The sequence below is a fragment of the Harpia harpyja genome, chromosome 17 (genome assembly GCF_026419915.1).
Source record: "Harpia harpyja isolate bHarHar1 chromosome 17, bHarHar1 primary haplotype, whole genome shotgun sequence".
Lineage (NCBI taxonomy): Eukaryota > Metazoa > Chordata > Aves > Accipitriformes > Accipitridae > Harpia > Harpia harpyja.
Window position 1 is genome coordinate 3172931 of NC_068956.1, and position 14021 is coordinate 3186951.

A 14021-nucleotide genomic window follows, 5' to 3' on the forward strand; every position below is an offset into this window, starting at 1 on the left:
GGTTAACTTGTTAAGCTCTGTAAACTATAAAAACTTGGACTGAAGGCTTAAGATTGTGTAAAGTTCTGTAAGTGATGAAAGATGTTTCAGAACACTTTATTTTAAGAATGTAAGTAGGTTTTGGCGAAAGTTAAGAAAATTCTGTTGGTTTTCTTTTTTTTTTTTAACTTCAGATTAAACATTCCAAGTTAACAAGTTAAACGATTGCTTTCTGCTTTCCCTATGCCTTTTAAATAATGCTAATACACATTCCATCTAGCTTGGCCGAATAGGCTCAAATTATGCTTCATGCAGGTGGAGAATGTGTAACACTTCTTGAAACAGGCTGTTTTATTCTGGTTTTGTGAGAAATACTGGATCATTGTACTATTATTTATAAACAGTTTAAAAAAAGCTGATTAGCAAAACCAGTTGTTCGTTACTGAAGGAATAGTTTGGTTTCTTCAACCGATGTACTCTTGAGGAGAGGCATTAGCTATTTTCTCTTGGTTACCTGTCTAGATATGGTCATTTACAGAAAAGCAAAAAGATTGAAATACTGAATTAATGCTAAAATGGAAAACAACAAGTTGTAAAGTAAAACATCAGATTAATACGAATAAAAAATCTAGAATTGGCAGCACAGATTTCTGGGGACGGGAGGAGGGGAGGTTAGATTTCTATGTTGTCTTTGAAGGCCGTTAATTCCATGGCCATGCTTAGGTCAAACCTGGGGAGTATTCAACAGTAACAGGATTGCAGAGGCAAAGATGTGGATAATGACCCAATAAGTCTTTGGCTTCCATTTCAATTGTTAAAATAGTGATAGAATAATGGGATTCTGCACTTCAGTTATATGGAAGGTGTCTTTTCTCCTCTTCAGTGGTGGTTTGCTATTCCTACACAAGTACCACTTCAACCCCAACATCTACCCCTGTTCCAAGTGGCAGTGTAGCAACAGTGAAGTCCCCCAGACCCGCCAGTCCAGCCTCCAATGTAGTCGTCTTGCCAAGTGGAAGTACTGTTTACGTCAAAAGTAAGTGATACTAGCAACTGATTAACAAAAGGGAAAGAAAGGGACAGTCTTGTGGCTGAAGCATGGGCTGAGTTAAACACTCTGACCTTGGGCAAGTCATTTAATGCCTTTATGCCTTTGTTTAGTCTAAAGAATGAATTTATTGCTTCCCTTTTTCAGAGAAATTGTGTTCAGGATAAATCCACTCACTGTAAAATGCTGCAGGGAGCAGTGATGGCAAGGACAAGAAGAATGAAAAGTATTTTGAAAATAAAATATAGGAATTGCTGTCTATCAGTGGATTTCTAATCCCACTTGTTCAGAATTTGTCTTCAAGGTGGCTCTGCTGGTTGCTTCTGCAGAGGACTTCCCTCTTCCTTCTGCTTAAATAATGCATAGTGCTCACTTATTTGAGTTAGAAAAGGTCCCTCCTTTCCACTTTCACAGTTGACCTAGACTTTTTTAGAATGCAGTACTTTGGCAAGCATTTATATGCTTACATTAACTATGTCTGGCCATTTTGTGGTTTATTTGGAAGCAAATCTTAGTGAGGCTTGCATTCCAGGGCAACTGTGAAAACTCCATACGAACTCCCACCAGATACCCATCTTCATGTATTTAAGTTTGGAAATCCAGGGCATAATGTCTAGAAACAGTCTTTTTTCTTGTCCCCCGCACCCACCTTCTTTCTTTGGCTAATAAATCAGCTAGTTCTAAAAGCAGGATATGTCCTCATACATATGCCCAGCTCATCAAAGGTAGTTTTATTTAACTAATAATTAAAAATGTTTCCTTCTGTACTGATTTGGTGTCTATCAAAATGCAGGTGACAAATAAAGATTAATAGTGAGCTGATAAGTGCTATTTTGATGCTTGCTGTGGATACCTTTAATACTTAAAAAATATTTTAAACTTTGTGCTATATATGCATGTTTGTATAAACTTCTAGCTAGTCAGAAATGTCGCATTGTACATAAATATGTTACTTGCAAACCACCATCTTCAATGGCTATATCAACCCACAGAACCCATTACATTAAGGTTTTTTCATTTTTCTGATTTAATGCACTGATCACTCAGCTTTAGTTTAAAGATTCAGGGGAAAATGTTCTTAACCTCTTAAAAATTTAATTTAGACCTCTATTGAATTATTACATGGTAATGAGTATAAAAGCAGTCTAGACACATGATAGAGGGATGAAAGGTCCTCATTTTTATTCTGTCCATCCCTAGATTTCATTTTTTTCCCCACTTTGCATGCTTCATTTGGGGCTTTAGGGGTTTTTTGGTTTTTGTTTTTGTTTTAAGGAATCATGTGTTTTTCAGAATGTGTTAATGAGTCACATTAGTTTTAACAAACTTGGTTAAGAGCAAACTCAGGAGGCCTGAGATACAGTCATGACTTCGCCTCTGATCTGTTGTGTGACCTCATCCAAGTCACAGTCTGATTGAGCCATTAACCTCTCCGTGCCTCTGCTTCCTTGCTTGTCAAGTGTGAGTTATAGTCGAGCTGTATTACCTTTTAGCTTAATGCTTGTGGAAAACTTGTGCAAATGCAGTTTCTAACATGAAATTATAGGAATAATGTTCTTAAAGAACCCCAGCAGTGAAAACAGGAGATGAAATGAGCAGTACTTGACATAAAATAATGCTCTGCTAGTTCAATTTTACTTTCTTTCTTCTGTGTTGTGGTTGGGGGTTTTTTGTGTGGATGAGGACCATGAACAAATAGCTTTACCTTCAGTATTTCTTGGTGGCCCACCAAAATAACAGCTGTGTTCTAACATCCTAGCTGCATGTGGATTTTTGATTCAGATGGATTCTGAGATTCTGAAATTCCTGCACGTTTTCAGTGTGATTAGTGACCTCACAGTTGTAAGTTTATGTAGCGCACTCACAGTAATACTTAAAAGCCTGTTCATAAGAGACTTTAAAGTCATGTAACCAAATCTCTTCTTTATAGATGGAAATCACTGCTGGGCTTGCTCGGGACCATAAAGTAAATAGTTGATTAGAGCTTTGAAATCTGGACTCATAGATCCATGCTTCATCTGTACTGCTACAGCCAGCTAAAACTATTTTTTGGAGTTCAAAGCAAACTTAAAATAGAACCTTTGCTTCTCTTCTCTAGTTCAGTTTCCCGTCATTGTGTGGATACAACTGTCAGCCTTCTGAAGCGTACCTGCAAATGAGCTGGTACTCGTACTAAGAGAGAATCCCATTTTTCAGAAATCACTTGCTGTGCTACTGGGCACTTTCTTGTCCATGTTAATTCTTGTGTCTTCACTTTTCAAGTGCCAGAATATTTAGTTATTTTAATTAGAGATTGACCATAATTAGATCTTGACCCTAATTAGAGATTGACTGCCAACCAAGTTTGCTTGGGTTACCAGCAAGACCGCTTTTTACCGTGACAGCATTTTTTGTCTATAAGCCCCAGGCATACAGAACAACATCTTCAGTCTTGTTCTGTGTAGGGCAATTGTGTATTTTCTGCATATCTCTGTTTTTCAGTTGTTTAACACTGGTTAATTTGGTAAACATAAATGCTACCCAGTAGCTGTAAGAGATTTTCAAGGTAATCAAACTATGTCTTTCTGTAATGTATACCAATTTATGAACCTTTTGCCTACTTAGGAGAGTTTCACATGGATTTAAGATCTGTTGATCACACTGCAGAAAGGGTTATCCATTGCTCAGCTGAATATTGCAGCAGACTTTTTTCCTCATGCGCAGTAGGTGATTGTGAGGAAAATGAACACGTTTGAGGCCAGATTTCTGTTGTTTTTCACGATTGAGCGTTAGGTGCTGTTTTATATCTGTTGCACAAAATGCGCCAAACAAGGCAGAAGCTCATAAAGTGAGGTTTGACCTTCATACGTAAACTATGTAATAAAAAAACAAACAAAAAAAAAGGATCTCAAGATGCTGTTTTGAGGTGAAAGGGAGAAGGGTACTGTAATGATAAGCCTGGGATGAAAGTAGGTACAAAGGTTGAAATCAGAGAAGACTGCAGGAAGGTAAACTTCAGTAGTCCAGTTGCTGTAAACAAAACCAGCAACAAGAACAGTAGCGTAGTGTAAAGTTTTAAACTGAAATGTGCATGATGCTATCCCAAACCCTTTGTGTGCATAGTCTCATTAGTCAAACTTCTGGAGACCAAATGAAATCCCTGTGCTGGCTCTTATGTTCTTTTAACCTCTTAAACTGAATGAAGTAACGGAGTAACTGAGTAGCTTGGGTTTGGGGGGATTTCTTTGCTTTATGGCACTTTAAGTGTGGTCTATATCAAGGACTAAGACCATCTGTGGTGTGATACAGGTTATTTGTGACCATAAGGTGTAATTTATCCTCTATTTTCTTTTTGTCTTCTTTGAAAGTGGGTATAAGACTCAGCAAGTTTGTAGTGTTTTAGAAAGCACCGAGAGCTGCAGATGGGGAAAATACAATTGAGAAAAAGTACTTCTTTTCCAGGTGTCAGCTGCTCAGATGATGATGAAAAGCCCCGCAAAAGACGGCGAACGAATTCTTCTAGTTCTTCCCCTGTTCTCCTGAAAGAAGTCCCGAAGGCAGTGACTCCTGTCACTAAAACTATCACAGTGCCTGTAAGTGGCAGCCCCAAGATGAGTAATATAATGCAGAGCATTGCCAACTCCTTACCACCACACATGTCGCCTGTGAAAATAACCTTCACTAAGCCCTCAACACAGACAACAAACACGACAACACAGAAGGTATGTGGGGGAAGCTGCCAAATGTTACTTTATTCTGGTTTTATCAATGAATAAGATGTGATGTTTGACTCTTCCTTTCTATGAACTGTCTAGCTGTTTTTTAAGGATTGCATTGGGATAAGGTAATCCCTCTTTAAAACGAACAAAGAGAAAACCAAACTCTTGTATGAATTTAGTTCACCTGTGTGTGAAAGGACCTGGATTGACAGCCGTGGAGACTGAAGCCCTCTTTTTATCCACAGAACAGGTACAGCACAGGCAGCGGGAGTGCAAGCTTCCCCCAGACTGCCCCACCAATGTGCCTCAACCCTGACCTGAAGGGACCACTTCTAGGGATGAGAGGGGATTCAGTCTCCATGCTCATTCAATTCTTGGCCTCTCTGGTGAGACTGCCAACAAGGTTGCCAGTTAGTACCATTTGTGGTGTTGGGTTTTGTGATATGGACACTAGTCCACTGAGAACTGGATCACATAGGCCACTGAACAGCCTTCAGATGGTAACAACTATTGGTCAAAGGTAATCTTTCTTATTTCTATTTTCCTTATTTATAATTATTCTTTGCAGTAGTCGAATTCCAGGAGAGGTGGCATGGGCTTTCCCTTGCCAAGCCTTTTGTCTAGAGACTAGTTTTTTGGGGTCTATAAAGCTTATTCTTGGAGCTGATCAAAGACTTGGGGGGCTTTATTTTCCTTTCAGTACTAGTGTGCCATTTCTCATTCCACATTAACAGTGTTATAGTGGTCAAAATCAGTTGTGTTATTTCAGCTGAGTGTGCCCACCAAAATGCAGTGTGTGGGAAGAGGTTTTCCGTGTTGAAATTTTGTATTGGACTCAAGATTTTTACATGCCTAATCTGTGGCGTGACTATTTTCCCATGCTTTAGGAAGCATTTCAGATGTGTCCGCTTTTTTTTTTTTTTTAGATTTAAAAAAAGATTAATGGCTCAGGCCAAGTTTGTTCTTGGTATGGTTATTAATTAAGGCAGACTTGGGGGTGGTGGTCTGTGGAATTAATTTGGCCTTCATACCAACAAACTGATGGTAGGCTGGCCACTAACAAGCATTTTTTTTCCAACCATGAGAGCTTGACTGTTGAGCTCAAACCTTCACATGATATTTGTTCTATTAGTCTTCTTAATTGTTTTATGACTCTATTTGGATTAGCAGAGTTCCCATGTCCCGATTTTTGGAAACTTTAAAACCAAAGAAGATTAACTGAAGTAATGTGCAATAAAGATCTTGCTTTCTGGCCTTTTCCCACTTCAGAGCTCTTTGATGCTTTCATCTGATTCACTGTTCTTTAACAGTGTCCTTAATCAAATTTCATATCTGAATATATGTGTAGAAGTTCGTGAGTGAGCATAAACCATCAAATAAAATGTCCTGCATTCTATGCTGCAAATCCACAGCTAGTATAGGGCTTAACCTACCCATTCTGTTGCTCTTGTTAGGCTCATCTTTTGTGCAGGAAGAATTTTTTGCCTTAAATGTCTGTAGTGTTGTATTGAGTGTTATGTATCATGGTAGTTAAATCTCCAAAAGGGAGAGAATGGACTGTTGATAGGGTCTTTTCTGCAGTTGTGCCTCTGCTTGTTCTGACACGGGGAATTTTTGGGTTTGCTTTGCATAGTGTTATTTGACACTCTTACTAATCTGCAATGATAGGAAAATCATCACTTGTTTCATTAGGGAGCCATAGTAGGGTTTGCATCTGAGCTTGTCACACTGCCCTCTTCTGTTGGATTTAGATATGCCAAAATACGTAACTGGATCATTTTGGTGGGAGAAACCCTTTATAATAGTTTTAATTTAAATGTCAGATTTGTTACACTCAAATTGGAAATGTACTATTTTAAACAAGTGCTGTTGAATAGGAGTGAAGTTGTTGGATATGAACGAAATTCTTCGTTTCTGCATGCCAGCTTTCTGAATTGTTTTGACATTTTAGTAGGTTGGAGGAAGATTTGTCGTAACAACTAATAATGTCACAGCTCCAATTTCTGGATTCTCTTATAATGAAGTCCTCTGTCTAGGACACAGAAGGAATCTAGCTAGTGAAGCTTCTGGCAGTTAATGCCTTTATTTCTTCAGGGACTAGGTTTTGATGCCTCTCAAAATAGAGCTGACAGGACTAATTTCAGTGTATGTTAGGAATTAGTTTTTACCATAACAATTAAAATCAACAACAACAACAAAAAGCAACTTGCCTTTTTTTTTTTTTTTTAAATCATGCAGTCTTTCTGCTGTAACTGATGTGATGCAGTTTTGGTACCCATGATGAGGTTACTTTGATCATTTTGACATGTGAGAAAATAGTATCTCAAAAATATAATTGTTGTGATTTGAGCTTTATACTTTTAAATTTTTACCTGAAAAATCTGTTTTTCGGATATACTTCATATATGAAGATCACTAAACTTTGTTCTGCTGTGTTAATTTTGAAAGAAGAAATAGAATAGAGACCCAAACCTGCTTAGTCACAGGACAGCCATCATTGTTGAACTATAATGCTTTACAAACTTTTTATCCTTGCATGATTAAATAAAGTGTTCTTAAGTGATAATCTTGGACTGATGGTTTTAACTCTGTCTTTGAATGAAGAACAGCGGTCTTCGGGAGTTGTGATTATGCTCAGATTCATCTTACATACTTAGTTGAGATGCTGAACTTGCACTGTTGCACTACGGATTATACAGGAAGTTTAATGTGAATAATCAGCCTTTTTTAACTGCAAGTTGTTCTTTGACTGTATTCCTAAATTAGTTATCTTAGGTGGAATGGAGCTGGCCCTAAAATTCAAACACTTAGGAAGTATTTCTAGTGTTAACTGACTATTTAAGAAACGGGTTAAAACTCCAGAGGCATATTGTAGGATCTTTTCACCTGCAAGCGTTGTACCAGAATCAAGCTGTGTCGTGTTCAACTTGTCTGCATGGTTGTAGCCTAAGAGCAATTTCAGAAGGGTGTTTTGATTAAATCAAGTTTAGGCAGAAGGCAAAAATAAGAGTGATGCAGAGAAAACATTCTCCCTGGAGAATGCATTAAAGTGGTAGAGCAGCAGATGCGGAAACCTTGTTCTTCAGGCATTAGTCAGTTATGGTCAACCTGCTGTAGCTCGTGGAGGTAGTGAGGTTTTGGTTTTCCTCAGATCAAGATATTAAAGGCTTAGCTAAGTAGCAGGGACCATAAAACTGGGGCACAAGGAGAGGCAGAGGCAGCCATGGTGGTGAAATTTGCTGCTTTTATTCCATCCATATAGTTATCTCCTTTTTTATTTTTTTTTTTTTTAAAAAAACCCAAACAAATTATAAACTCTTAATCTCCTACTGCTTGATCTGTCACTTAAGTCTATTTCTGGTGCCATTATCATACTATTTCTTTTCTCTATCAGGCAAGGTTTCAGTATTCCCTGGGTAGTAGTGTAAGACTTTTAGTTTGAGCTGACCCAGGTTTTCTTTGCTCCTTCTGTACCTTTTTTTTTCTATCTGCTTTTGTTACATCAATTCATTAATAAGTTTTACTTTTAAAGGTTTTAGTAAATTAAATTTTTATTGGGACAGTTGCATTATTAAAACCCAATATTCTTGCATGGTAAACTGAAAATACGTTGTATTTCTGTGCTGTGTGTTTCTATTTTAACTGTGTGTAAGGAGATACATATAAGCAGAATAAAAGGAATCTCTCTACGTAAACAGTCCCATACTCAATACTGAAGAAATGCTTAGTTTTCTAGGTCAGTTGCATAAGAACAGACCTCTTCCAATGTTCTAATGAAGTCTATGTTTTTCTATGTCAGATCAGATTCATGGCGTTGTAATTGTAACTCGCACTAGGGGTAATGTTTATTGTCTTTAGACAAATGGTTTTCAGACAGATAAGAGAGAATTTCTTGTTACTGAGAGCACTAATTAAAGCAGAAATTGTTTCAAAGCTAAACCAGTTTTTTTCACTGTGAAATATTGATTGTTTACAGCCTTGTGGATCAAAAATATTTCCTATTACTGACTTGGCAACTGCTTGTTAATTGTTAAAGAGGAAAAAAAAAATCATCTGTTCTCTCATTGCCCTTTCTTGATGTACATGCAAGGTTTGGGAGAATAGTGTTTAAAACTTGCTGGAAATCCGTTCAGTTCCGTTTCAAATGGGCTTCAGACTTCCTGGCCCAGTTAAATAAAGCCAAACAGTTCATTCCTGTCTGTTTGCCTTCAGACATGAGAAAATTCTACTTTAATTAGATAGTAGTTGTTTTCCTCAAAAAAACCCCCTTCTAATTTTAAGGAAATGTTTATCACCACTTCTTCAAACTAATAGAATTTTTTTGTTGCCAGCAAATGTAATTATGACACTCTTAAATGGTCTTAATAAACATGTATCCCTAAAACTAAATACACATAGGCAGATATATTACTGAAATATTGTGCTTTTAAATAAATGCAAAGAACAAATGAATTTCTTGTTGTTCTTTTTCTTCTTTCAGGTGATAATAGTAACCACCTCTCCAAGCTCAACTTTTGTACCCAACATCCTTTCAAAGTCCCACAACTATGCAGCAGTTACGAAACTTGTCCCAACATCAGTCATTGCCTCAACTACTCAAAAGCAACCAGTGGTTATAACTGCTTCTCAGTCCTCTTTGGTCAGTAGCAGCAGCAGCAGCAGTAGCTGTTCTACTCCCTCCTGTACTGCAAATACTATTGCTGTGACTGCTGTAGTATCATCAACACCGTCAGTGGTTATGTCAACAGTAGCACAAGGTATGGCAATAACATATTTATAAAAGCTCTTTCACTGATGAATTGGACTTTGTTTTGAGAATAACATAGGGGAGATGCACTTTGTGTTTACATATGATGAATAAAGCACAGGAGACGTGGAAGAAATCTACTGATGAAACTAATCCAAGATATTCCACAAAAGTTCTTGTTGAACTCTTTCCCTCTTTACTTCAACAATTAATGTGCAGATCCTCTTTTTAAAGAGAATGTGGTGAGATGGTGCGGCATAGCTTTTTTTTATTTTGAAAAGATTCTACTTGCAGCATTAAAACACTATAGCCTCAAAATGGCTGGCTTTAAGAACTCTTATCTGATGCATGGAAAACAGATGTTTCCAATATTTGAAGGTGATTGCTTCTCTTAAAGCCTGATTTACAGAAACATGCAAAGTTAACATCAAGTAAATACAATCTGTGCTTGACATGCCCAGTCTTTAGAATATTTCTTGTGGTAACTAATCTTGCTGACAATTCTGAAAGGTAGAGAAGTGTTTACACCTTTTTATCTGTGTATTTTATCAGCATGTCAGCTTTCAAGTCCATAAAAATTAAGACCTGAGTGGGCCTGGATTAAAATTCCTAGGTTTCTGATTTCTAATTCCAATTATGTGTGCTAGCTTGACTGTTTCAGCTCCATGGCCACTAGCTAACATTTGGAAGGGAAGCTGTGGATGAATGAAAGGGCCTCAGTGACCAGCACTTGCAAAATACTCTGCCTGACAATGACAAATGTCACATTGCAATTTTTCCTGGTCCATATTTTCCATTCTTGTTCCATTCCACAAAAAGTTGGGCAACCAAATCAAGGCTGAGGAGGTATTTTGCCTTCCATATTGCTTCTATTAATCAGATCCTGAAGCTAGTAATACACAGAGCACAAGGGCTTACAGCAGAATTTCATATTGTTTGAACTGTAGGCTTCTAGTTGGGTTTGATCATGGAAGAGGCTATAATTCTAAAATACGTTAGGTGGAATATCTCTAATAGTTTTTTTTCAAGGCTGTAACTGTCATTGCAGAAGATGCTGGTGAAATGTTTTGTGACATAAACTGATAATCACGCCAAATGTGAAGAAAGTTAAATTAATGAATGCAAACAGCTGACCAAGAAAACAGAGAAACCATCTTAGATGATGCAGTGAGAAAAGCATTGCTTATTTAGTTTGCCAGACTTGTAGTTTGTTATGATTTCTATCATTATCACTGCCATCTGTAAATGTAGAGAAATAAGAGAGGAGATTTTCTTTCTATTTTCCACTACAACTGGGACTTGGTTAAAAACTGCCTTCATAAAGACATGGACTTTCTGTTTGTTTGCATGGTGCTTATGGATATGCAGTTTAGAATTACAGATGAAGCCAAATTTCACTGGAAATGCTGTGACAACTATGTAAGGGTATGGCAGAAATAAGTACTTAAGATTTATTTGGGAACTTTCCATCTTACTGCAAACTTATTTTAATCACTTTTACTTGTAAGATCACCTAATCTATCAGCACAAAAAAAAAAGTGTGTTCCACAGTTTTCTAAATTACATACCATTACTTGATTCATTCTTTTAAAATAACGTTGCGCTCACTGATACTCTGTCCTAATGTTGATGGGTTTGATATTTGTCATTCTCATACCCCTAACTTTTTTTGTAGTCATGATTTTCACTATAAATATTTTGCTTTCTTGCAGCTTAAAGATCAGACTTTGAAAATATTTGTAAATTATTTGTACTACAAGAGGTACAGAAAGTGGACCGGGGTTGTGGTCTTTCCATTAGCTGCTGTTCTTCTGCCACATAGAAAATCTGTATAAGGTCCTTTGCCTTTGAACAGAGCACTTCTGCTCTGTGGGAGCTTTTTTCCCTCATGTATATCTATGCATTTTTCAGTAGTAAAAGTGGTTTAAATGTAAAATTATTTTAGAAATTGTAATATTTTTCTTTTGTGTTGTACTGTTCAACTTTAAACCATTTACTCTTTCACAGGTGTGTCTACATCGGCAATTAAAGTTGCTTCTACGAGACTACCTTCCCCAAAAGGTTTGGTTGGGAACCCAACTCAGATCTTAGCACAGTTTCCCAAACAGCATCAGCAGTCCCCTAAACAGCAGCTGCACCAAATACAACAGGCCCAGCCGCAGCAGCAACAACAGCAGCAGCAGCAACAGCAGCAGCAGCAGCAACAACAGCTGGTGCAGTCTTCTGTAGCTCAACAGCAGCCACAGCAATCTCAGTTGCCACCTGGCATCAAGCCCACCATTCAGATCAAACAGGAATCAGGTAGTTGGAGTTAATCTTGGGTCATATTGCTGATTGGTAAGGTCTAACCACAAGGCGTAATTACTTGAGTACAGGATTTGGCATTAAACCTGGCTATAAGTAGATAGTGAAGGATGTCTTCATGTTTTCAGCTAAAATTAATTGAAGAATTTGGTTCTGTCACTCTTCTTGTTTGGTTCAGGTATTACAGACCATGCTTTAGGAGTAAATGTTTTATCTTTAGAGATTGAAAGGTATGTAAATATCTTCAAATGTAACGTGATTGGCAACCTGGAAGACACCAGTTTTCTGAAGATCCAAGAGCTGTTCAACTGTATCAACTGCAAAAAGAAGTTAATCCATGTTTTAATTCTTTTCTTGGGTCCAGAAATCAAAACCTAATTTTGAGGTACTTGTCAAAACAAATACAATTAGATCTGAGACTGGAAGTTGGACTCAGTTCTTTTTGGAACACTGACTCATTCAGTTGACTTTGGGCAAGTCATGTAATCTTTCTATCTTGGCTTTACTCTGTTGTAGAATATAGTCCTTATCTCCATAAGATGCAGTAAGAAGTACTGCTTGCAAAGTTATCTAATTCTAAACGAAGAAGTGCTATAAAAGTGCAAAGTATTTTTATGTCCATGTTTCATATTAATCATGTCAGTAAAATTATTATTTTAAATTCATACTATTTAGATAAAAGAATTAAAATAGTCCATAGAATTAAAAAATAAACAGCTCTACTCCTGTCCGTTGATAAACTTCGTTTTGGATTATAGGACCATTGCCTAAGAAAAAATTACTAATGAAGACAGATAAGAGGCCTCCATCCTCCGGTCATTGAACAGTATTTGATCAATAAGAGCTTCATTCCTTGCCTTCTACCATGGGTTTAGGCTCAGTGTGCTTTTTAGTTGAAATTTCTTTGGAAATACCATCTGATACCTATTCTTTCTGGAAGATGTGAATCAATTTTCAAAGAGACTTTGCTTTTTATCTGGTTTTGTGTCTGGATGATGCAAAGGCTTCAATTTCTCTTTCCTAACTTCGTTCTCTAAGTTTGGAGCTTACTTGCTCTGTATGGCTTTTATAGTCAAAGTAGAAAGAAGACGACATCTCCAGAGGATGTTTCACATCCCGAGTGGACAAAATTGTTCACCTAGAAATATTTGTGTACAAATGTAAGTGCCTACATTTAGATGGGATTAATTCAGGCTGGGTGTTTCATGGCATTTGACCTACACAATGCAATGCACTTACCTTGTCATGGAACAGAACATAAGATGCAAGTGTCCTGGATATACTTTTGAACAGATGACATGAATCTCCTGATTTGCAACTGAGAAGTGAAGCTTGCAGAAGTCCCATTCCACTACACAACTGAGAGAGAGGGAGCAGAATCCTTGCTATACTAAGGTGTCCTCATCCTTTGTTCTTGCTGATTCGGCTCAGAGCTTGTTTCAGCCCAATTTGTTTGTGGCTTCAAGATAACCAGTAAATCAAGAGGAGAGAGAGTAGTTTACTTAAAGCAACCTTCCCTAGCCAGTGTCACAGTTGCTTCCCTACACCCACTAATGCTCTTTGTGCAGAAAGCTTTTTTTAATTTATTCAGAGGGATGAAATTCGACTAGGCTAATTAAGACACATTAGAATTTACAGACTAAATTGATGAAGAGCTGTTTCACTTTTAGATGGTTCATTGTATATGAACCAATTCAGTATTGGTTGTAACCTGTTGGTTCCTGGGAAATGTTCTACTTTTTGAATCATGGACCAGAAAAGGTTAAAAATCACTATACAAATCAATGATGGAATGGAATCCCATGCCTCAGTGGGAGTAGCTAGGAACTGAAACAGGCACATGAAAGGCAAAGATGATGACTGTCTTGTTATTTGCAAAACAAACAAACAAAAAAACCCAAGCAAAAAAAACAAACCAAAGAAAAAAACGAATATTTTTCAGGATCAAGAATACATGGGCTCAGAATAGAAGCCTTGTGAGGCTACTTGCCCACTAGGGCTTGGTCTGAGAAAGCATTTCAGAAAGTAACTTTTTGTGCCTGTATTTTAACAGTGACCTTTCTCCTTTCCTAGGTGTTAAAATAATCACTCAACAGGTGCAGCCCAGTAAAATCCTTCCCAAACCAGTTACAGCGACCTTGCCCAGCAGTAGCAATTCACCTATTATGGTGGTTAGCAGTAATGGGACTATCATGACAACTAAACTGGTCACTACTCCCACTGGTAAGTTATGGCTCTGAGAAGG

At 37.5% G+C, this 14021-nt stretch overlaps 2 protein-coding genes across 13 annotated transcripts in view; both read left to right on the forward strand.

Moving 5' to 3' along the window:
• The window catches only part of TSKU (tsukushi, small leucine rich proteoglycan), a 314781-nt gene that overhangs the window by 14149 nt on the left and 286611 nt on the right, over positions 1–14021 (forward strand). The gene's annotated exons all lie outside the window — the stretch shown is intronic.
• The window catches only part of EMSY (EMSY transcriptional repressor, BRCA2 interacting), a 40573-nt gene that overhangs the window by 8554 nt on the left and 17998 nt on the right, over positions 1–14021 (forward strand). For 8 of the 12 annotated variants that reach the window (XM_052812417.1, XM_052812414.1, XM_052812420.1 and 5 more), the window contains exons 6-10: positions 863–1015; positions 4469–4728; positions 9206–9482; positions 11480–11773; positions 13850–13999. In XM_052812417.1, coding sequence (XP_052668377.1) covers positions 863–1015; positions 4469–4728; positions 9206–9482; positions 11480–11773; positions 13850–13999 — 1134 coding nt within the window. The remainder of the gene's footprint in view (positions 1–862; positions 1016–4468; positions 4729–9205; positions 9483–11479; positions 11774–13849; positions 14000–14021) is intronic. The other 4 variants (XM_052812422.1, XM_052812424.1, XM_052812426.1 and 1 more) reach the window with 2 other exon arrangements.